Source organism: Anguilla anguilla, chromosome 9 (assembly GCF_013347855.1).
Source record: "Anguilla anguilla isolate fAngAng1 chromosome 9, fAngAng1.pri, whole genome shotgun sequence".
NCBI lineage: Eukaryota > Metazoa > Chordata > Actinopteri > Anguilliformes > Anguillidae > Anguilla > Anguilla anguilla.
The window spans coordinates 43,589,518-43,612,782 of record NC_049209.1 but is presented as its reverse complement, the minus strand read 5'-3'; the positions used below and the strand labels follow the sequence as shown (position 1 = coordinate 43,612,782).

General features: G+C 47.8%; 1 protein-coding gene across 1 annotated transcript in view; it reads right to left on the bottom strand.

Moving 5' to 3' along the window:
* Window positions 1–23,265, bottom strand: part of LOC118234908 (transmembrane protein 211) — a 100,742-nt gene that overhangs the window by 58,587 nt on the left and 18,890 nt on the right. Inside the window, exon 2 of the mRNA XM_035431765.1 lies at window positions 17,280–17,418. Coding sequence (XP_035287656.1) covers window positions 17,280–17,418 — 139 coding nt within the window. The remainder of the gene's footprint in view (window positions 1–17,279; window positions 17,419–23,265) is intronic.

Below are 23,265 nucleotides of genomic sequence, written 5' to 3'. Positions count from 1 at the left end.
GGAGATCGATGGCGCTCTGACCTCGCCCCGCGCCGGGGTCCTCCAGCTTTATCTCCGCCGGTAAATCTCCCAGAAGTCCTTTCTGCCCGGCGCGTCGGTGTCCTTCCTCCCACACGCGCGGGGCCTAATGCGACAACCAATCACGCGCACCCGCCGCCGCCGCCCCCGGGCGTCTCTCCACCAGACCCACGAATCGAGCCGCAGACAATTAACGCCACTGCCTGCGCCAACATCAAGCTCCAGGCCTCCTTCACAGGGCCAGCCGAAGCAGGACTGAGAGAGAACAGGACGTGGACCGGTGTTCACTCTGTACCACGCGTGTGCTGAAAAGCGCCTTATGATCCCTCACAGGCAGAAATATAAATCAGCAGGATGTCTCACCATGCTCCACCGTTCCCTCTCAGTCTGTCTGACCTAACTGCACATTCAGGGCCTCCTCTGACTCCCAGTGTGGGTGAGCTTAATAATAATAATAGTCATTTCTTAAATAAATGTTACTTAACCTTTATTTAACCAGGGTAGTCACACTGAGATTGACATCTCTTCTGCGAGAGAGCTCTGAAGCCTGCATGTCTTTGGACTGTGGAAGGAACCGGGAGTGCCCGGAGGAAACTCACGCAAACTCCACACAGAGAGGATCCGGCCTGCCGGGACTCGAACCTGGAACCTTCGTCGCGCAAAGTAACAGTGCTAACCACTGAGTCACCATGCCTTCCTACAACAACAATAATAATAATAATAATAATAATAATAATAATAATAATTATTATTATTATTATTATTATTATTATTATTATATAGACCCTTCATACATTAAAATGCAGCTCAAAGTGCTTTCCAAACAAAATAAAATAAAACATAATGAAATGATGAAGAAGAAGATACACTTTATTACAATATACTTTATGGTAATTAGTCCTCTGCATTTGACCCATCCTAGTTACTTGCAGTGGGCAGCTGCCTCTCTTTGTGCAGCGCCCGGGGACCAACTCCAGTTCTGAGGCCAGTGCCTTAGTCAAGGGCACCTGCAGGAGCGCACCTAACATGCATGTCTTTGAGTGTGGGAGGAAACCGGAGTACCCGGAGTAAACATGCAAACTCCGCACAGAAAGGCCCCAAGCCAAGATTCAAACCCACGACCTTCTTGCTGTGAGGTGACAGTGCTAACCACTATGCCACCGTGTCCGCCCCAAATAATAAAAAATAAAGCATGATAAAACATAGTAATATTAATGTGATGATATAATAACACAGTAAGCATGGAACAAGCTTCCAGACTGCAGGCTGAAAAGAATCAGTGGCTGGAACCATGTGTTTCGGGGGGGTGGGGGGGGGGTGGGGTGGGGTGGGGTGGGGGGCTGTTTGCAAGGGCCCTACGGAACTGAAGAAGGAGGTCATAGCGTTGGGCGCTAACCCTAACATAACCAGATTTGTGTTCCAATCTCGAAGAAAACAGGGGGACGTTTTTTTTCCCCTCAAAGAACAGGAAGCAGAAATACCCCGGCGCTCGTGATTCCCGCCCACGCCGTACCAACAGGAAACAGAGGAGAGGAAAGAGTCGGTTCCCCGAATGCTTCAAATGGAGATCAAACGCCATCTGGCGCCCCGGCGCCCTCACCGGCGGTGCGACTCCGCGGACGTGCGCCCTGGGAACGCCCGACGCGCGGCTCGTCACGCCTTGTCGCCCGGGGAACGCGGCGCGTGCAGTAAAGCGGGATCGCCTCCTAACGACCGTTTGGCCGCGGAAGGGAAGCGACGGCGCGCCAGGCCGCTAACGCGCCGAAGCACGCGGGCTTTTAACGCGACGTTAATCTGCGCGCACCGTAACCCCCGGCCCGGGGGGGTTCAGAAAGCAGGGGGCGCCCGGGCCGGGGGGGTGACCTTCCACACTCTCGCTCCCCCCCGCCCCCCCCCCCCCATAGGCGTGAGCAGGAATAATGAGGAATTTCATTTCCCCATTCCTGGCTTAACTTGTTTCTGCACCACAAGGAGGACTCAGTTAGGCATTGTGATTTTTCCTGTATCAAAATCTAATCTAATTCAAATGCGTGTGCTAAGAGGAAATTGCAAATCTCCTGCTCTGCGTGAGAACAAACCAGTAAGTAACACGCGTCTTTCTTTTCCAACTGACTCCTACTGTTGGCTCAAATGTATTTTGTAGGAGTGGCACGACGTTTTGTGGCATTCTGACCACGATCGCCACCATCAGTCAAACCGTCGATCTCCCCCCAAAATCAAGGCAAACACGCACCGGGAGACGGACGGATGGGGTGCATCAATATGGAGATCAGCGAGCCCATGTGATTGGACGGGAGAGCGCCCGTAATTAAGGCTCGGGACCTCGCCGATGGCGATTGGCGGCGGATTCGCCTCACCCGGGAGGGAGGAACCAACCACGGGCAAACAAAACATTCGCGCCCAATCCTCAGTAACACCCCACATACAGGGCCTGAAGAGCACAGCTGGTTTGGGGACAAGATTCCGTCTTTAGTCTGAAAGAAATACTGCAAGGCTTACATCAGCCACCGTACACAGTCAAACTAAGTCTGTTGTGTGCCTCTGCTTGGGAAAGTAGATCTGAGCAACTCAAATTGTTGATAATTTCAATAATGGTTTGGCTCCCAAAGTGGTTGACGGAGGACGTTGCAAGAATGGAATGAGAACCACTGCAAGAACAGAATGGGGTTGTACCTATCCCTGGGGACGGTAATCTAGGGGATTAAAAACAGGGAATACTGTCATGTTTGCGTGATGTGGAAGAAAACAAATAAGGCCTGGAAAAATTCCAGTAAGTTTCAAAGAATCTCATAGAGATTTTTCTTCTCTATGAAAAATTTAGCCTGGGAATTTGGGGAATTTCACCCAACTGCAAAAGCATATGTCAGCTTGTGAAGCGTATGTTGACAGAACTTTGCAGCTCTCAGAACGGAGCTGAAACTGTATCCATTTGAGCTTCTGTGTGGCAGACTGCTGTAGGTCTGTGCAACTTTCCCCCAGGACACACCTGCCACAGCCTCACATAAACACTCATCGGAGAGAAACGCACACGCTTCTTTACTCACGCGATTCTTTTGTGCTGCTGGGAGCAGAGGAATATGGAGGGTATAAAACTTCTGTGTGTGTGTGTGTGTGTAAGCCTGCATGTGTGAGTGTGCGTGTGTGCATATGCATGTGCGTGCGTGCATGTGTGGTTGTGCATGCATGTGTGTGCATGCGCATGCGTGTGTGTGTGTGTGTAAGCCTGCATGTGTGAGTGTGCGTGTGTGCATATGCATGTGCGTGCGTGCATGTGTGGTTGTGCATGCATGTGTGTGCATGCGCATGCGTGTGTGTGTGTAAGCCTGCATGTGTGAGTGTGCATGCATGCATATGCATGTGTGTGCGTGCATGTGTGTGCATGCGTATGTGTGTGTGTCCGTGCGTGCATGTGTGTGTGTGTGTGTGTGTGTGTGTGTGTGTGCATGTATATGCATGAGTGCGCACGCATATTTTAAGGTCCCAGGTTTGGTTCTGTATCTCTAACATCTCTCTCTGTGGGGAAAATGCAGGAGAGGCAGGAAGGCAGCGGGGAGCCATTAGCACACCTGTGCCTGTCTTTATCTTCCCGAAGCCAGGCCAGCAGGGAGAGCGTGCCTCAGCTCTCCGTCTCCCTCCACGATAATTTCCCATCAGAGACCAACCCCCCCGCCTCCCGCCTCCCCCCTCCCCAAACCCCGCCCTCACAAACTGCAGCGAAGCACTCTCATCATTTCGATAGCTCCCATTTACCCGCCAGACATCTTTCATGGCCGCGGTGTCACAGCCCGCCATGGCAAACATCATGTCGCGCTGCTCCCCGCGCTGAACCACCTCGCTAATGCACTTCTTCCACAAAGACCCCGGGAGGAGACATCGCCCTGGGCGTCGGTGCCCTTCGGCGCTCACTTCTCAAAATAAACTACAGCGATTCTTCGTCGGTTAGGAGGCGCGGCTCCTGAACGTTCGGAAAAACATTTGCCCTTCCACCTTTGCTGCAAAAACTAAAAAAAGCTATTTATTCTTTCCTGAATATCCAGGACCAGGACAAAAGTGTTTGGTGCACAAAATTCCCTTTATGTGAGGTAAATGTTCACTTCGATTCTGTTGGAAGGAATGTTTTACAGTAAGGTACCAGCAACATGCTTCACAGAAGCCATTATCCAGAGCCATTATCCATTATTAACACATATACATACACATACACACATTTTAACGACCATATAATAACTGTTTTTCACTGGCTGGACGTGTGGGGTTACTTGTTATGGCACCAGATTCATAATGCTTATGATTAAATACACCAAAATCTAATTCCACGTTGGTTAGTTCTAAGATAACAATAACATTTATGTGCACTTATTGCAAATTACTGTTACGATCACAATTTTTGAGCTATCTAAAAGTGAACGCTGCAATGCTTCCAATGAAGCACTGCCCAATTCACACAGCTTCCATTCCGAACCGAGACCGAAACCTGCAGCCATAATCTTCGTGCCCAGTGATGAATTAGCGGACTGAAGCACAGATGCACCTGGAATGGTGATGAACTGAAATCCGAAGGCCTCACTTCCTCACACACGCGTGTGTGCGGGAGAGAGCCGCTCACGGGTCCGTGACGAGACAGCTGTCCCCCCCCCGCCCGCTGCCCCCCCCCGCTCGCTGTCCCCCCCCCGCTTGTCACGCGGCCCGATCTCAATCCGCTCAGGTAAGCGGCTCATCGGTTCACCCCATGCAAATGAGGACGGCGGATAATCAGAACCGATAGCGCGGCGGTTCGAGGGGAGCCGGCGCAATTCATCACGCGGCGTGTCGGTCCTGTCAGAACGGCCGGTCCGGACGCCGTTCCCCTCCCCCCCGGGGTTAACCCCTTCCTCTCCCCATGCGCCCGCAGCCTCGCCGCGCTGCCGTCGCCGCCGCTGCCGTTCCCGAAAGCACGAGAGTTAAAATGGCCGCCGAATTCCATAGCATTGATTCATGATTATGACTCCGCCGCTTCCTGAGAATCGCTGCGGTCCTAATAAACCCGAGTGCACTGGAGAACACGGACTGGCCCTGCATCCATTAGAGGTAATAGAGTCCACTCTCAAGAGTCGATGTTGGGGGGGGGGGGGGTGGGGGGGGTGGGAATGCTGCAACAAGCTGGGCCAAACCAAACCTGGCACAGAGCTCCACTAACTCTGAGAGAGCCCCTTCCGTTAATCCCGCCCCCCCCGCAAAGGTGCGTCTCGGGGTCGATTTGTAGAAAGAGCGGTGCGACGAGCTCACTGGGAAACTGGCAAGCTTGCGTTTAACCCAAGCTGACCGTGAACATTCCCTAAACTTCTACTGGCTGAGGGAAGGTATGATGTCACTGTGCGTCAGTGCGCTTTCGTGCCGGCTTTGTGCACTCGAAACACAGCCACTGACGCATCTGTAGGCAATTCAGAAGTTTGACGTTCAAATTTTCTCAGACAACAGCTGCTTGTTCTCAGAAGGCTCAATTCAATGTCCACCCTAGTGCATGTAGCTTCAACCTTGATTATCGGCCTTTCAAGTTGTCCGATGAGATCACCGAGGTTCTGCTACTTCCCAGGTACGTCTTCTGTGTGTAATCTGCAGCTTCCCACTGCAGCCAGGCCAGCAGAAACCCTGCCCATCTTCTGACACAAACTGAAAACTCACCTTTTCAGACTGCAGCATGGGGCTCCCCCATTCCTCTTTAGCTATCCTCTTTCTTTTTGGATTTCATTCCGGGATAATGTCATAGGTTAGCTGTCTAGTGGTATATACTTTGGTTCACAATACTAATGTGTGGTTTGCATGGCTACCTTTACACTTACTGATTAAAAATGGGCCATCTGCTAACTGAATGTAGTGTAATGTAATGTAGTGTTATGTAAGGATATGATACACAAATTGTAATTGCAGTTCCTACAGGCCTCCATGCATAAGGACGGTCTGTCTGCTACACACTTAAAACTCTGATGTCACTGATAACTGACGCGAGCCAATCATCGCTCGAAGCACGTCCGCAAGTTAGCGCAGCATTAGGCTTCCGATGGAATGAGCGCTCATACAATATGCATGCAAACAGAACAGGGCATGGGCGGGATTTCTGCGCTGGGGGGTGGGGCGGGGGGGGGGGGGGGGGGGCGGAGGAGGGAAAAGGCTTGTGATGTCGTGTCGCTCGATTGCCTCAGCACCCCCTCCTCCCCCCCTCGCCCGCCCCCCATTTCTCCCGCAGAGGAGTTCTGAGCGAGGAGCACCTGAGCCCCCCAGTCCCCTATTAACATCCACGGTGAAAAAGAAAACATTTTTTTGTAAAAAAAAATAATGAAAAATTGAACTTCTGCTGAATGGAGGAGCGCAGCATGAAAGACGCAGAGCAGGAGAAGGCGAGGGGGGGGTGGGGGGGCTGAAGAGGCAGCGAGCGGCTCTCCCCGTGGAGGCCTGTGGCTGCAGGACACACACACACACACACACACAGACACACACACACACACACACACACACACACACAGACAGACACACACACGGCTCCTCAGCTGCAGAGTGGCCCAGCTTTGATGCCGTTTCAAAGGGTGAAGCTGAACACAAGCGGGGATAACCGGCAGCGGGGCTCCCGCTAATGACAGCTGCGACGGGAGGCACGCAGAAACTGGCGGGGCTTCACAGGGGGGCGGGGCTTCAGAGCGGGGCAGGGCTACTGAGGGGCGGGGCTACTGAGGGGGGCAGGGCTCCAGCTAATGACAGCTGCGACGGGAGGCACGCAGAAACTGGCGGGGCTTCACAGGGGGGCGGGGCTACTGAGGGGGGCAGGGCTACTGAGGGGCGGGGCTACTGAGGGGGGCAGGGCTCCAGCTAATGACAGTCGCGACCGAAGCCAGCGCAGAAACTGGCAACCCTATTAGACAGAGATACCGAGCGGGGGGGGGGATAACGAGTGGGGGGAATTCAGAGGGGCGGGGCTTCAGAGGGGAGGGGCTACTGAGGGGTGGGGCTCCCGAGTGACAGGGCTACCGACTAGCATGTTGGGCTGAGGCAGCTGAGGGGAGTGCAGGGGTACTGAATCCTGATAGTTTCCTAAAGAGGGACGTGATTGGTCAGTGAGTCATTGTCAACACCCATGTGGTCTATCGCTAGAACATCTGGAATATTAAATGACAGTTTTTTAAATTTATTTATTTGCTTCCTGATGCTATTAAGTGTTAGATAACATCATGTCATAGGTCAATGGTTTTTATTTGGCTTGAATAGCCACTTCCAATTGGAGCCCCACCCATCTGATTATATTACAGCATATAGGAGATGCTCAAACCCACAGCGACTTAAACAGATTATATTTTTAGATACAATCTATCATGATATTTTACTGAAGCATGTAATCTCCTCAATGATACAATACCAGCAGCCTGGCAGAAAATCAAACCCACAACCACTGCATTACACCCCCAGTTTCCTGAGCACTATGCTAAGTGGCTACCAGCACACGCCCTCTACAGCGTGTTCCACGTTTGCATTCATTTCGTACTTTTATGAATGGACATCTTTACTTTCTTCTGGAAGCAGGAAAATTGAAGAGTCCAGCGACCTCTTTGCGGCTGTATGTGTGTTTGAGCCACCGCTGGGGGTACACACACACACACACGCACTCACACAAATACACACACACAGACACACTCACACAAATACACACACACACACACAGACATACTCACACAAATACACACACACACAGACACACTCACACAAATACACACACACACACAGACATACTCACACAAATACACACACACAGACACACTCACACAAATACACACACACACACAAACGCACACACACACACCTCCTGAGGAACCCCTCTGGTGGGCAGGGAATCTGAGGAGCTGGCTGCCAACAGAGCCGGTCTCACCCATCACATACCCCATGATGCTTTGCACATAAAAACCTCCAGCTCCCTTCCTGCAGGCATGCAGAGAAAGTCCCAGTGCACCTTCAGTACCATAAATGTAAAAATGCTCAAGACTAAAAAAAAAAAACAGTAAAAACACCACTTTCCCTGACCCGGGAATCTATCTTTAACTGTCAGACCTCCGAGTTCTCAAGAGTCACCAGCGGGACTTCTCCAAGCTCACTATTTAGTTTTCTCAGGGTCTCTTTGCTGTGTCGTCCATCCATTTTTACGTTACCCGAGCTGCTAATTATCCGGAGATCACCAAAGATCGGCTATACGTTACCCGAGTGCTGGTTCCCTGCTGCGTTTGATTGCTTTGGTCTTCCAACCCTCCTCTGCGTAGACTGGCTTTCTTTCCCTGCCTAACATCGATTTATCCCTGCTACTAAACTAATTTGCATACGCATTCTGATTGGCAGGGCCCTGCAGAGCATGTTTAATGCCACACAGCTGTGCGTATCTTAGACCTCCTTTACACCTGGCAACAACACGTGTCCTATATCCAGATTTATCTAGATATGACTACATTTACACCTTCCGTTTACATGCGTCTCCACTGGCCGCACTGTATATCCAATCGCGATCTGATCTCACTTCCTGCACAAACAAGAGCACACACGCAAAATTCTCCCCTCCCTGATGCAGTCCTTTGAAAGATATTTTAATTGACTTGTTGCAGGCTAACATTACTGAGTTATTTTTCCAATAAAAAAGGGTCCCTTGAAAGATATGTGACAGTCTCTAGGTCAAATTACTGCTACATGCTTTAGAGTGTAGCACATCATCAAACCACATTTAAGGCCATACTGGATGTAATATAAAGTTGGAGAAAAGTCAGAAGGAAGACTGTATCAGGAACTCTCCGGTGAATAAAGCTCGCCTTGGAAAAAAAAAAAGAGTGAAAAAGCTGTGAATTAATTACTGCAGTTTTAATTGGTTGGTAGAGCAATTAGCCACATGTTTTATGTTTTCCCCTACGTCTGGAACACCGCGCTATTCCAAAAGCTTGCCCAAGATGAAACAGCGGAGATCAAACAGAGAAGCTGTCAATGCATCAATGCTCTCTCTCTCTCGCTCTCTCTTTCTCTCTCCCCCTCTCTCCCCCTCTCTCCCTCTCTTTTTCTTTCTCCCTTTCCCTCTCTTTCTCTCCCGCTCTCTCTCTCTCGCAAACACACACACACACACACACATTCACAAATACACACAAACATACACACGAACACGTACACAGACACAGACACATACACACAAACACATACACATACACATACACATACACATACACATACACATACACATACACAGACACACACACACACACACACACATTCACAAATACACACAAACATACACACAAACACGTACACAGACACACACACATACACACAAACACACACACAGACACACAGACACACACACACACACACACACACACACACACACACACACAGAAAATGTGACTGAAATACTTGAGAGCGAGGAGTGAGCCCGTCTATGACGCAACAGAGAAAAATACAATGTCTGGAGCCGCAGATTGCGAAGCTCTGAGCAACCGGGTGGACGTGAGCGAACGCACAACTGTCAGAGCGTCGCCAACGGGCCTCTGATCACCTTTGGGAAAGACGGATGCACGCCCCGCCTCGCCTGACGGAAGCTTCTGGACTGTCAGGAAAACGCCGCGCGATTAATACCCCTCACTGGGACTGGTTTCTGAAAAAGAGCCTCATCTCCATTAAGCACTTTGCTAACAGAAACACACTCTGACAAACTGGCTTCAGAAAAAAAAGTTGGGGTTCAGTTTACCCTCAGGTGCAGAGATAGAAGGCCTTTGTTGGCATCACCTCAAACAGAGTTTGACGGCAGTCAGAATGATGTCTTTGTCTCTTTCTCTTTGCCATTGCCAAAAAGAACGAAAAGCAGACTGCAGTACATTACACCGTGTAAGCAGACAACATAGTCTAACCACACCTTAAAAATGTGTTTTAGGTATAGTATATACATATACTGTATATATACCCACAAATGTATGACTATATATTACTATATATAGAGTCAGAAAGAGAGTGAGATAGAGGTGCAGAGAGATTCAGGAGAGCAGTACACGGTAAAATAAATGTCCCTCTTTCATCACAAACAATGTTGTGTGGCGCAGTATTCATGATGAAGAGCAGATTCCAGAGTCTTCATCACACGAGCACTCCTCTGGGACGCAGACCGGGACAAACCAAACAGATTCTTTAAAGTCGGGAGACCCACAATCACCTTCCATCGCTCCGCTGGCACAGCCGCGCTGCAATTTCGTCGAACAATTTCATCTTTTTTTCTTTTTTCTCTCTCTCCAGCTGCTGACAGAACCTTCCGGAGAACAGGCTAATGACTTCATAAGCTTTCCCTGCCTATAAGAAACGACTTTAAATTACACTCCCGCCGCCTCTCCGGTGCCTCCGCCGCCAGCTTCTGCTCGGCTGTCGCGGCCGCGCTTCGTCTGATTAAAACGGGACGGCGAGTGACATCTGGAACGTTCCCGCCGAGGCCCCCCGTCACCACTGACGAGGTGCGGCGGGGTGGCGCGGTCGGGTAGGGAACTGATCTTGTGACCGCAGCGGCCGCTGACTGAAAAATCCCAGGTGGGGCTCTGCAGTTTTTTTTTGGCTCTGTACTCCAGCACATTGTGTTTGAAATGAAATAACTGTCCGCTGTAATTTAAGGGTATTTACGTCCATATTCAGTCACCCATGTAAAAATTACTCTCATTTTTATACATAGTCCCACCAGTTATATACATCATGTAATATTTTATGTGGCTTTATTCCAAATAATGAATTTAACTGACTGAACTGAAACCGGGCAACACAGAAACTTAAGGGACAAATACTCAGTGATCAGCTGTAAAAAAATTTTAAAAGGGGAAATCCCAGCAGGGAGAGGGGGAGGGATGTTCTGACACTGGAGGAGAGGCAGAAATCTGTTTGTATTTTTTGTGAGCTCAGCCAAAAAAAAAAAAAAATCTGTTTGGTCGGATAAGTGAGTTCTACAGCGAACGAAAAGCAAAAAGAAACGCCTGAAGCAGTTTTCAGAACGCGCGTGCTAAAAAGAAAATATTAATATTCACGCGGACGGCGAGCGCACTTTCCGCGGTGGGAGGCTCAGGCATGCCCACCAGCCATTCATTCGGATTGAAGGAAGCAATCTTCCATTAAAGCGCAGTCTCGCGGTGACATCAATACAAAAGACGCGACGAGCGCACGTTCTCGTACGCGAGATGCGGCGAACTGAAATCACTTCCTCTCAGCTCGGAAATATAATGACACGTCAAGTTGTCCTTTCATAAACTTCGTGGCAGCAATTCTCCACTCTCCAGTGTGCTTAAGGGATCTGTGATAATTCACTCTCAAATGTTTGCATCCTGACGGGTCCTAATGCTTATGAAATTACACCGCGCAACAACAGAGAACTCGCCGCGGTGGTCTGTGAATTAGGTTGAGTGCGACACCGTCTTACTGTGTGTGTCTAACGGAGATGGGAATATCAGATACGAGGCTCGCTTTCTACAGGAATACCGTACGGCTCTGAGCGATTTGAATGGCAGCCCTTTTCAGAGAGGCTACGTTTTGCTTGGGCTGGCACAGCTGCATCAGACTGACTGGAGTCACACTGCATCCGACTGATTGAGATTTGAAGCGTGAAGTTTTGAAGCACCGCTCGGTTCAATCCAATCTGAGGGTGGGGGCCTTGTGCAGTCTGCGAGGCCCCCTCTGGCCAGGAATAAAAAAAATAGGTTCGAAACATCAAAATATTAAAAATGCATGGGAGGGAATGATACTGCTTTCATGGTCTTCCTTCGCTCCGCTGGACTCGACATCTCGCCCACACCCAGCAAATAAACACTCCTGTCCACTGACCTGCGACCGCCAAAAAATAAAATAAAATAAAACCGCCAATAAAATATGCATTAAAAAAACCTTTTTCGGAAATTTCACCGCCTCGCAAATAAAACCCCCTCGCTCGCACTTTTAAAAAATTAATGGAAACCTGCGAAGCCCCGCCAGCAGTTTTTTCCTCGACGCTAATACGCTTTAGCAGAGCTCTCGGTCTAATCCTGGAGATGCCCCTCCGGACAGGCTCAGCTAAGAACAGACCGTGCTAGTCCTTTTTTTTTTTTTTAAAAAGAGGCTTTTCTGAATTCACCAGGCAGGTCAGACTGCTGGCAGGGAGGAGACGCACAGCGAAGCCCGGAGAAGCAACCGCTCGTCCTCAAACGGAATGATAAAATGCCTCGCCCACGTCCGCTTCGATCAGACAAGTCAGGAGGAGATGACTTAGTCCCTCCTGCTACAGCACGGATGAATAATGTGACAAGGGGAAATATGTGCTGAGGGTGACTTACACTATATGACCATAGGTATCTGGACATCCCTTGGTCTGGGGCTGTTTTTCATGATTTGGGCTACGTCCCTTAGTTCCTAATCTGAATGCTACAGCATGCAATCACATTCTAGACGATTCTATGCTTCTCCAACAGTTTGGGGAAGGCCCTTTCCTGTTTCAGCATGATAATGGCTCCGGGCACACAGCAAGGTCAATTTAGAAATTGTTTTGTCGAGAACAGCATGACTTGCACTTGACTGGCCTGCACACTGCTCCACTGACCTCAACCCCATCCAACACGTTTGGATCAGTTGGAAAGCCAACTGCGAGCCATGCCTAATGGCCCAATCAGTGCCCGACCTCACTAATGCTCTTCTGGCTGAAAGGAAGCAAATCCCTGCAGCAATGCTCCAACATTGAGCATAGAGCTTACCAGAAGAGTGGACGTTGTTGTATCAGCAAAAGTTGGACCAACTCCATATTAATGCCCATAATTTCGGATGGGACGTTGGATGTCAGGTGTCCACAAACTTTTGACCATGTAGAGTATTTACAAACCACATCAGAGCTCAGGGACCCATGCCACAAGAGCATTGACAGGGGGTCACCGTACACCATGTGACCCTCAATCTTTTCTGTTTTTTTAATGAACAGTTCCGACAATACTTCATACGAACATTACTGTGACTAAAACTTGACCTGCTCCGCATCCAACAGATGACATCACGTTATATCAGAGCTCTTCCCGTTGACCGTGTGAACTTTCTGGGCCGGATCGAAACCCAGCTTGTGGCTCTGGCACGCCACGGCCAAAAAAAAAACCCGGAGCTGACAAAGCCGACGTTCGCAGCTTGAATTCCCCCTGACCCTTAAACCACACTCAGAACTTCAGACGGCTGTATCGCATTACTAGCGTTAGCACTTACGAGATCAGCAAGTTTTCTGCTTCTGGCAAACCGAGATCAGATTCATTTTAATACAAAGCAGAAGGTCTCGGGGGGCCTAACTCACCGTGAGCGCTTGCAGTAGTCGAGCCGCAGTTTAAACAGATCATTGGGCAAGCTTCCGCATGAATTCTAATTCGTCTGAACATATTTTAATTGCATTCTTATTAATTTAGTTCACATTAAAGCCTGTTTGGTACAACTACACATGTGCTCCAGTTCAACCTGAATTTTTCTCTTTTTTTCCCAGTTTCTTATTAAATCTCCAGCTAGCAAATTTTCCTAAATGAAGAGCTCCCAGAACATCGAGAGATGTTTTGATTGCAGCATTTTAAACAGCAGGAAACATTACTAAAATCCCTAGATTAATTGATTCCTCAAATTTGAGCCGTGTAATTTATATTACACGCCCATTACTACTGTACTTCCCCGCAAGTTCCCCCATTAGCATTCCACAAACAAGCCAGAGACAGATTTCAGCTTGTGTAAATCAAAGAAGTTGTCTCTGATCTCAGATCTCTCTGGAGTGAAATATGTACTCTCACAAGGCTCTGTTCTTCTGCAGATAACAGACAGCTCTAAATCTGACTGAAACCAAAGAACAGCCTTCCACTGGAGAGCCCAACAGTGCGTCCTAGTCACGTAACAATCCGGATGAACGAGATTCTTCTTGCTAAAGTCGGGAGAGGAAACACAAAAGATGCATTCTTCTGCACGTTTTCACGATGAAATCGTTAAGGCCTAATTATTCCTTTCCTTTAAGTCTGAAGTCAGAGGTTAGCACTCCACAAAGCCTTTGACCCAAACTTCTCTTTAGAATGTACTTCAAAACATCTCCAGGGTACATCGTGCCCTTATTTTCATACTACAAATGTCTTTCTTTGAAAGATTCAGAGAAATCCATCAATACATTTGTTTCCTCAAGGCCACCTTACTGAAATGTATTCATGTCTGGCAAAAGCAACTAAATTTTTGTGTAAAATCTTCATTTAGCTAAGAACTACTGAGAGGACTTAATCTTACGTAAAATATTTAATCGCATAGAGTATTAGGCCTACCTGTTCTAGTGTCTTTCCACTTTGCATCTCATTCAGAGTGTACCTCGTACAGGGCACTGTATCGGACACCACTGCAACTCCACAACAAGCTCTACACCCCACACAAACCACCCCCAATGCCACTCTCACACAGCTCACAACGTCAAAAGATTACACGGGTGGCAGGGCTTTTAGCTGAAGGGCCCCTGCATTATGGTAAGATGCATGCCACAGAACCCGTGTGCATGAATCACAGACTGTCCAACTGTCACAGACTGTCTTGATGTTTAAAATAAGCTCCAAAATCTCATCTCTGCATCCTTTATAGTGGCTAATAAGCTTTCCACAAATAGATGCCAGAGGCCAGACCACGGAAATGTGTTCCAGGCTCTACGTAAAAAAGCAGAAGCGATCAGAGAGTGACTGCACGACTTTTTACTGCTTTATGAGGGCCACGCAATTTGAAATTTAATAACCCCTCCACCTCTTTTGTGTGCACTACATGTTTCCATGGTTACATTTCTATAGTCCAGCTGCAGAGGATGATTCTACAAATCAACTACACGTCAGGCTAAATGTGACACCGTGAAACTAACACCTCAAAACGATTACTGTACAGGGCGGGGGGGGCCTGTTTGCTGCCCCATCACTGGTATTTTACTGCCGTTGAGATCCTAAATCCGCCGCAGTACCACTTTTACGGCACTGTCTTCTTCTGTTTCTGTTGTTACACACCGGTAATACTGTCATTTATAGGCTAGCTTAATTATCCCATCTACTTACAAGAAAAGGCAGGTCTGCTCTTAAAAGTTAATGTTTGTCTGAAGTTAGGCAACTGAAGAGAGAGTTTCCCCGACCGCATGATTAATTTTGCGATTGGTATTTCATCTTTGCGAGAGCAAGTCATTTGAACGGCGTTTCACTGCGAATCATTGCCAAACTGTTGCATCAGCGCTGTTTTGTTCACAAGCCCGACACACAGTAAACATGTCATTTCTTTCAAAGTTATGCCTTTAATTTGTGTTCTGATGTCACAGTAGAAGAGCTTCTCTCACTTCCTCCTTTCCATAGACCTCAACTGTTGTGACTTGCATTGGTGTAATCTACTGGAACCTGTGAAGCGACCTTAAGGAGCACTGCATTAAAACAGCCCCACTACACAACAAGGGCCTACAGCACCACTTATGAGTGATGGAATACGCCAACCTTCCTGCCTCATTAATTCCTGCATCTCAACCGCAATGCGAGCACGGGCACAAACACATAAAACCCTAAACCTCCACACACCTTCCCCCGCCCCCTCTGGAACCATCCCAATTTCAGAACTGCTGGATTCCCCTCCTGCCCAGAAAAGCGGCATATCACTGTCTTACTGACAACGGAAAGTTCTAGATCCCCGGTAAACTTTCTAAGCCTGCTACCCAGTTAATTTGTGAATACATTTTCAGCCCTTATTAAAGTTGTGCCTGACATGGAGATGTGTTATTTTATAACATATGTCAAAACATCTGCATGCACATTGCAACTAGTGCAGTGCACATAAGGAGTCCAAAGTTTAATTTGACTGGTGTGAATGTCAATGGACGTGTACTGTAATGCCAAGGTACTGTATCTATCTTACGCTTGTCATTTTCTGACCCACATCAGCCAGTCCCAGGACTCTGCTCTCCTGAAAAAAGTTGCTACAGGCAAAACTGTCCAATGAACACGTTATCAAGACTCACTCAATCAATCAATCAATCAATCAACCAATCAAAACACACACATAAATGTAACCCCAGAGTGTCTTCAAACCATAGACATTTTATCAACAATATATCAGAGGCAGGTGAGGCGATTTCAAAATTCCAACCAAAATATATTCAGGAGATGCATTGTGTACCAATGCCTACTACATCTTTAAAAAAATCTAAAACCCTGTTAATGCAATATAAAATACCTGACAGGGCCCATTGGTTTATGAGGAACACGTTTCTGATTGGCCTCTCTGACGCTCAAATTCAACGCAAAGGAAGTGCAGCACATCAGCACATTCCCAGCACGAACACGTTCCTATGCCTGCGTTGCAGTTCTGCCCCATCGCTGGAAAAGGCCAGATAAAAGCCTGAAGCTCACCGCATCAGAAGAAAAGAAACACACGAGTGCAAGCTTGTACAGGCTGGAGGCAGACTTTGAACAGCAAAAGTCTGCAGAAACCCCACGCCTTTGAGAACCGGGCGTAAACACCGCCGCAGCACAAAGTCCTTACCCTCGCAGTTCTACAGGACGCCCCTCCACGAAATGTTAATGGCGTCTGCAGCGCCCCCGCGCCCAGCCGGAATTCATGCATGGAAATCGGCGTTCGGTTTTTTGTTGCATTTTTTAAATTAATTTATTTTCCTGGCGGCGTGATCAGGGGCTAATTAGGGCAGAGGACGCCTCTCTCTCCGGCGCGAAGCCGATTTCTGGCTTCCGTAATCCAATTTACAACGAGCAGGTGCGGAGCTCGCTCGGGAAGCACGGAGTCGCTCTTTTTTTGGCCTCGCTGGCCGTCCTCAGACTGCGATGGCGAAACCGCTGAGGTTCGAAACGACTGGTTGCAACTGCGCAGCGAACGGCACACGTGACACGATAATGCGGAGGGTGTTAAATTTGATAACTGCGTGTTTGCAATTTTTCCACTGAATGAAAGCAAGCCCTGATGAGCCATGCACTCCCTGCGCCAATGACCTGTATTCAAGGGGTATAATTGCCTTTTTATGAGGCGCTCTAAATCTCAGTATACACTACATATCCCAGAGTCCCAGTGTGTCTCCTGGCAACCACTGGTGAAGAACAGCTGTCTTGGTTTTTGACACATGTAACGTTTGTCAGACTGCGCCACACTCTGTTGCTCCTACTCCTGCTCGCACGCACGTCTGGGGGGGAAGGGGCGAGTCCCGCCATCCCGCCACGCGCGTTTGAGCGAAACGCAGGCGGCGGTAACGCTCAGGCACTTACCCGCGGCCATCTGCATGTACCCGGCCAGCGTGCAAATCCGCCGCTCGCAGGTCCCGCTCGGGAGGAAGATGGTGATGATGGCCAGCAGGGAGCTGACGGCCAGGAGCGCGCATCCGCCGGAACACAGCACCGCGCTCGTCTGCAACACACACACACACCAGCAGGGGTCACTGTACAGCACCACGCTCGTCTGCAACACACACACACACCAGCAGGGGTCACTGTACAGCACTGCGCTGGTCTGCAACACACACACACACCAGCAGGGGTCACTCTACAGCACCGCGCTCGTCTGCAACACACACACACACCAGCAGGGGTCACTCTACAGCTCCGCGCTCGTCTGCAACACACACACACACCAGCAGGGGTCACTGTACAGCACCACGCTCGTCTGCAACACACACACACACCAGCAGGGGTCGCTGTACAGCACCGCGCTCGTCTGCAACACACACACACACCAGCAGGGGTCGCTGTACAGCACCGCGCTCGTCTGCAACACACACACACACCAGCAGGGGTCGCTGTACAGCACCGCGCTCGTCTGCAACACACACACACCAGCATAGGACGGAGTGTGGCACAGTGGGTAAGGAACTGCGCTTGTAACCGAAAGGTCGCAGGTTCGATTCCCGGGTAAGGACACTGCCGTTGTACCCTTGAGCAAGGTACTTAACCTGCATTGCTTCAGTATATATCCAGCTGTATAAATGGATCCAATGTAAAGTAAAAAAAAAAAGTTGTGTAAGTCGCTCTGGATAAGAGCGTCTGCTAAATGCCTGTAATGTAATGTAATGTAGCAGGGGTTACTGTACAGCACTGAGCTCGTCTGCAACACACACACACACCAGCAGGGGTCACTGTACAGCATGCATTAGCCAGTCTCACCAGTGAGGCTTTAGGGTAACCTTAGGACACTTCACATACAGCACTAGTCCGTCTAAATTGCAGCTATGCCCAGCCACTTCTAATTAATCATGTGTTGTTGTGGCTTCATTTTGAGATGGTGATTCATGCCAACTGAACCAGTGATGTATTTCATAATGCTGGCTCATAACCAATTCTATTGCAAGAAACTAATTGCACAAACTCAAAAATTGCCTTCCAGACCCTGTAGAAATAGAGCAGGGTCAAAGAGTTGAAACTAGCCTTCTGAGCAATGCCCTCCCCCCTGGACTGACACTACAGCCAGTGACATATGGCCCCTTGAGGCTCCTAACCACAGTCAACACCGGTACAGTAATCTGATCTGTTTGCACAGCACGCCACTGCCCTCTGCACAACTGCCCCCCCCCCCCAAGACACGTGAGAGAGAGTAGGGGGCCAAGGCTGCACACCGGGAGGAGAAACCATTGACCACTCAATTGAATTTGCCACTCTGCATTATTAGTTCACTCGTAATGAGTGATGAGTAATCAATGTTAGAGAGAATACCAGGAACCTGAATGATTATGTGCGAACAAGGTTCCTGATGTCAGCTGTATACACTAGTGGTGTCAGAGAAACAACGCAATTAACACATTTTAAACCAAGTTTATCCATGTTTTTCATTTATTTATTTTTAATTAATTCAATTGAATTGATCTTTTATTTACTTGTATTTGTAGGCCCATCTCATCAATGCAATGTCCCCTACCAAATTTGGGAGAGTACAGACAAGCACACACTCTCCTCTCCCATGGTCAAAATTAGAACAAGGCTTTTGAAATGTAAAATAATAAAGCTACCGTGCAATGAAGAATTTGTTACTTCTTTTGAAAATTGTTAATAGGAGGATATCTCAGGCAGGGTTCAGCTGATCAAAAATTTAATACACGATAAGTAAAACAACACTGTTGCTCTTTCCTTTTACAACCGCATAGTTCTATCTCCTTGAATGAGATCACTATTTTGATTCCGACATTCCTAATCCATTCTCATAAGCCATGGTGGGTTCTCTACGCGACCAATGGACCTGAAATGGCATCCAGACTAACGAAACAGTGGGACACGTTGTCTTTAATTTACCGCAACACAGGTGATTGCAGATTTACTGGGCTTCTTGTTGCCTGAGATGTAGCTGCAAATAATGAACGAACGACTTTGTTCATTTAGTGCATTCAAGCGAAACAAGGAGGAAACACTGTAAAAGCTAAATAGGCGAGGTATTGGTATGGGTTGCTACAGCGCTGTGCTAACAGAAAGACGACGTGGCACGTTCGATGCTTGTAAGAAATTACAGAAATGTAACCTATCGCTCTCGGAGGCCTACCCGTGATATGCTTTTCTCTTCTGGGAGGAGAAAGATCAGTTCTTTGGTCAGGCTGGCTGTTCGTTATCTGGGCTCGTTATCTCCAACCCAATGTCTGAAGAAATTGAACTTCCGCGCCCGCGCATTAAAGTCGTGGACCCCGAAGGCCAGACCTCCCTACCGAACGTCCCGAGGAGCCATTAGCGTTTGAGCCGCGCAGACGGTAGTAAATGTGAAACATTCACGAGGGTATTATGCGAATACAAGTGTCATTAAGGGGCTCCGAGGTGTTTTGTTCGGAGTGGCAGATTAAAAGAACTGGGGGGAAAAACTTCAGTAGAAACAAAATGTCACAGCTGACAGGAGGTCTAATTAAATTGTAGTCTACATAGGATGGATGTGGGCGTATGAAAATAAGTGCTGCTCGGATTTATAAGAAAGGGAGAGGAAGAGGCGGAGACTTACTGATTAAAACTAATCGCTGATTATAGATCATACAGCTTTTGGAATGTGTTTGTGCTCAACTGTCCAAAATGGGGTCGTTTGGAAATAGCTGCCTGAGCACCACACCGGCCTTTTATAACTGAAATGAATAAATAATTGCATCTTACCCTGAACGAAGATTGCAGTTTGATTCAATACGACTACTTGACTCTTTCGCATGTAAACTATAACTATTTTAGTAATTATGATTTTATGTGCCACACTGTCTCATAAAGATGAGTGGCACAGCTCATTGATGTGGCCTTCGCTGAACTCGGGGGGGAAAAAAATTATCTTCTTTTAAAAATACTTCGGCAAACACAAGAATGGCCTGGGCAGGCCAATTTAAAGTGTCTTCTGTGGATGTGTCATGCCAGAGCATCGCAGCGGCTCTCGAGGCTAACGAGGCAGAGGAGGCTGGGAGAGAGTGAGAGTGAGAGTGAAAGGAGCCAGGCAAAGGCTGGAAGATGAAAAGAAAGCCGGCTCTTTCCCCCCTCCCACCCCGCTCAGAGGGAATGTATTCATATATGCGCCGGGATGCCTTTTCCCCCTCGCTGGTGATCTAAGCATATTATACTGAGGAAATCAGGCTTTTTAAATTTTTTATTTTTTTTTTAACCCTGTGCTGTGGAGCTGTCTCTTTTAAATCCAGAATAGCAAATTAAATAAATGACATGGCGATGCAGATACAATGACAGCCTCATACAGGACGTAAAGAGAGCTGATTATTTGTGCTGTACTACCCCTGTCCTCACTCACTCCTGCCTTGGATGGGAACAGTAAGACTATTCTCTTCATTATGAATGCAGTACTCACTGCAGTGCACTAATGTGAGGCTTCAATATTAACTGAATTGGAGTCTTAAATCCTGGTACAGGGCTGTTTGTATAGGGCACAAAATGGAAGCAAAGTAACAGCAAACTAATAGCTCTGTCCGAGTTGATACAAACTAAAGAGTGGCATATGTCAGATTTTCAAGTCATAAACTGCATTTTGCAACTGTTTACATCAAGTTCATTTAACTACTCATAAATATGTGCTACAGAAGTTTTACGACACAGCGTTTGTGTTACTGTGAGCTCAAGTTAATTTAGCAGAAAATTAGATTCAATTCAAACATTCTTGTATTTGTAGAAATGGTTTCCCAAAAGCTTTTAATTTTTTTCCTCATAAACCATAACATAAATGATACAAAGGAGTCTCTGCAAGGGCAGGTGCCCATGGCGGTACTTTCCATGAACTTGTCATTAGGCTTTGGAAACAGAGAAATTTAAATGTCGAACACTCAACTGAAGGCATTTCCTCCATCTCAAGGCTTTTTATTTTTTTAATTTATTTCCTGTCCACTTCAGTATCCAAAGCCGCATGATAACTCACGGCAAGCGAAGCACCAAAGTGACGTTTTTGTTGTTAACAAGTTTTGTTCGGTTGCCAATTTTAAGTGTGATTTGAGCCCCTGGTATGAAGAAAAGAAGAAGAAGAAAAAAAATGACTTTTTAAATACGGTTTACCAGCAAATTACATCACCGGCGGTGACTTGACTTTCAGTCACGCAACCTGTGCCGTGCTTAATGTGGGAGGAAACAGACACCGCTCCTAATGTGCTAAAATACTACCGATGGCACCGTTCCAGCTTTCTGCTTGTGAGCGCGTGTGGGTTTGGTGTGGGGGGGGGGGGGGGGGGGGCGCTTTGACATTGACGCTGTAAACGTTAGGCATTGGTTTATTACCGGCACCCAGGCTTCATTGAGTGGATTTACGTTGAAAATCAAAGACGGGCCTTTCACCGCTGCAAAGTGTTCCCTTATATCTCGCCAGCCGGGGATGGATATATACCCCACACGCCGCCGCACACCGACCCACCAAACACAGGGGAGCCGCAGAAACTGGACACAGATATTCTTTCCAATATCCAATATAATGAAAAACGGCCTCCAGCCCCTATAAATATTGAACTGGCGAGGCACACCAGGATGGCTCCGTCATAAAGACATTTTTTATTGGTTCTCAGCTTTGCCCCTTTTAATAACACCCGGCAATCTGAGAGCAATAAATTGGATAAATTCGAGAGAGTTAGGACTTGGGATTTCTGCAATAATGTTCACACCTCCTTTCAACCTGGAAGCCCTCTAAATCTTCAAATCCTAATTACTTTTAGGAAGACAGGGATTAGGGACTTTGGGCTTGAGTGCCTGTGAAATTTTAAGGCTGTGTATGGGCTTTAAGAGCCAGTGAGTAAAGGATTTTCAGGGCATGGAATATGTCAAGGCACTACCTACTCCCCGATAATTTATATCATTAGAAATTTGGGCTCTTGAAACCCTCACAGTTCTACACCTTCAGGGTTTGACTTTTGTCAGAATGGCAGACCAGTATAATTCGGTTGACTATAAAAAGCACTCAACTAGGAAGATTAATGTTGTTGGCAGCAATATATTATAAAAACAATTATATTTTTTTATGGCCCGAGAATGGCTTCTAGACTCTACCAGAGAAGAATGCAGATTCAAGACAATTGAGACAAGTGTTTATTTTAACCCTTGATATAAACATGGCAAGCTAGCCAAAAACTTCCATGTGGTGAAAACATTTTTTTTTAAAACACAAAACACAAGGCTTCTGAAACTAAAATACAGTTAAAAAAAAAAAAACATTAGGTTGGCACTCCCGTTCTCTCTCACACGCACGGCCACCCCCTTTTCATCTCTACAGCTCATCAAAGCACATAAACACCGACTGCTATTTGAAAATCTGATTCAAGACGGGTACGAACGATTCAGGCGAAGAGAGCCTTCTCGACTGAAAAGCGGCCGTCGACGTGAGCGTGCCGAATAGCGCCGCGTGCGCTAACTCGTTTTGCGAGCGCTCGCGACTCGCGAAATGAAAGCCTCCCAGCCAGACGTCGTTCCACCGTTTCTTTTAAGTGCTTCATACTTTTCGCTTGACCATCAACTCATCAGCATTCAGCGAGGCGGCGTCGCACCAATCACCGTAAGCACCGGCACTGACACCTCTCCAATTCCATCTGCTTTCACAGACACGCCATAATGTTCTTCCATTCCCGGGGTATTAACGGCACAGCACGTCTTACAAAACAGCACTTCACAGGTGCCGGGAGAGACCGCGGGTCAACGTTTATTTTTTCCATCCATCTATGACAGGGGCTCTGCAGGCAACGGCAGCGGTGATCTACTGGTCCAGCGTTTCCTTCAGCCCTCGTTTACAGAAATAGCTCCCACTTCACACTCCGCGAGCTGCTTTTTCACCTCT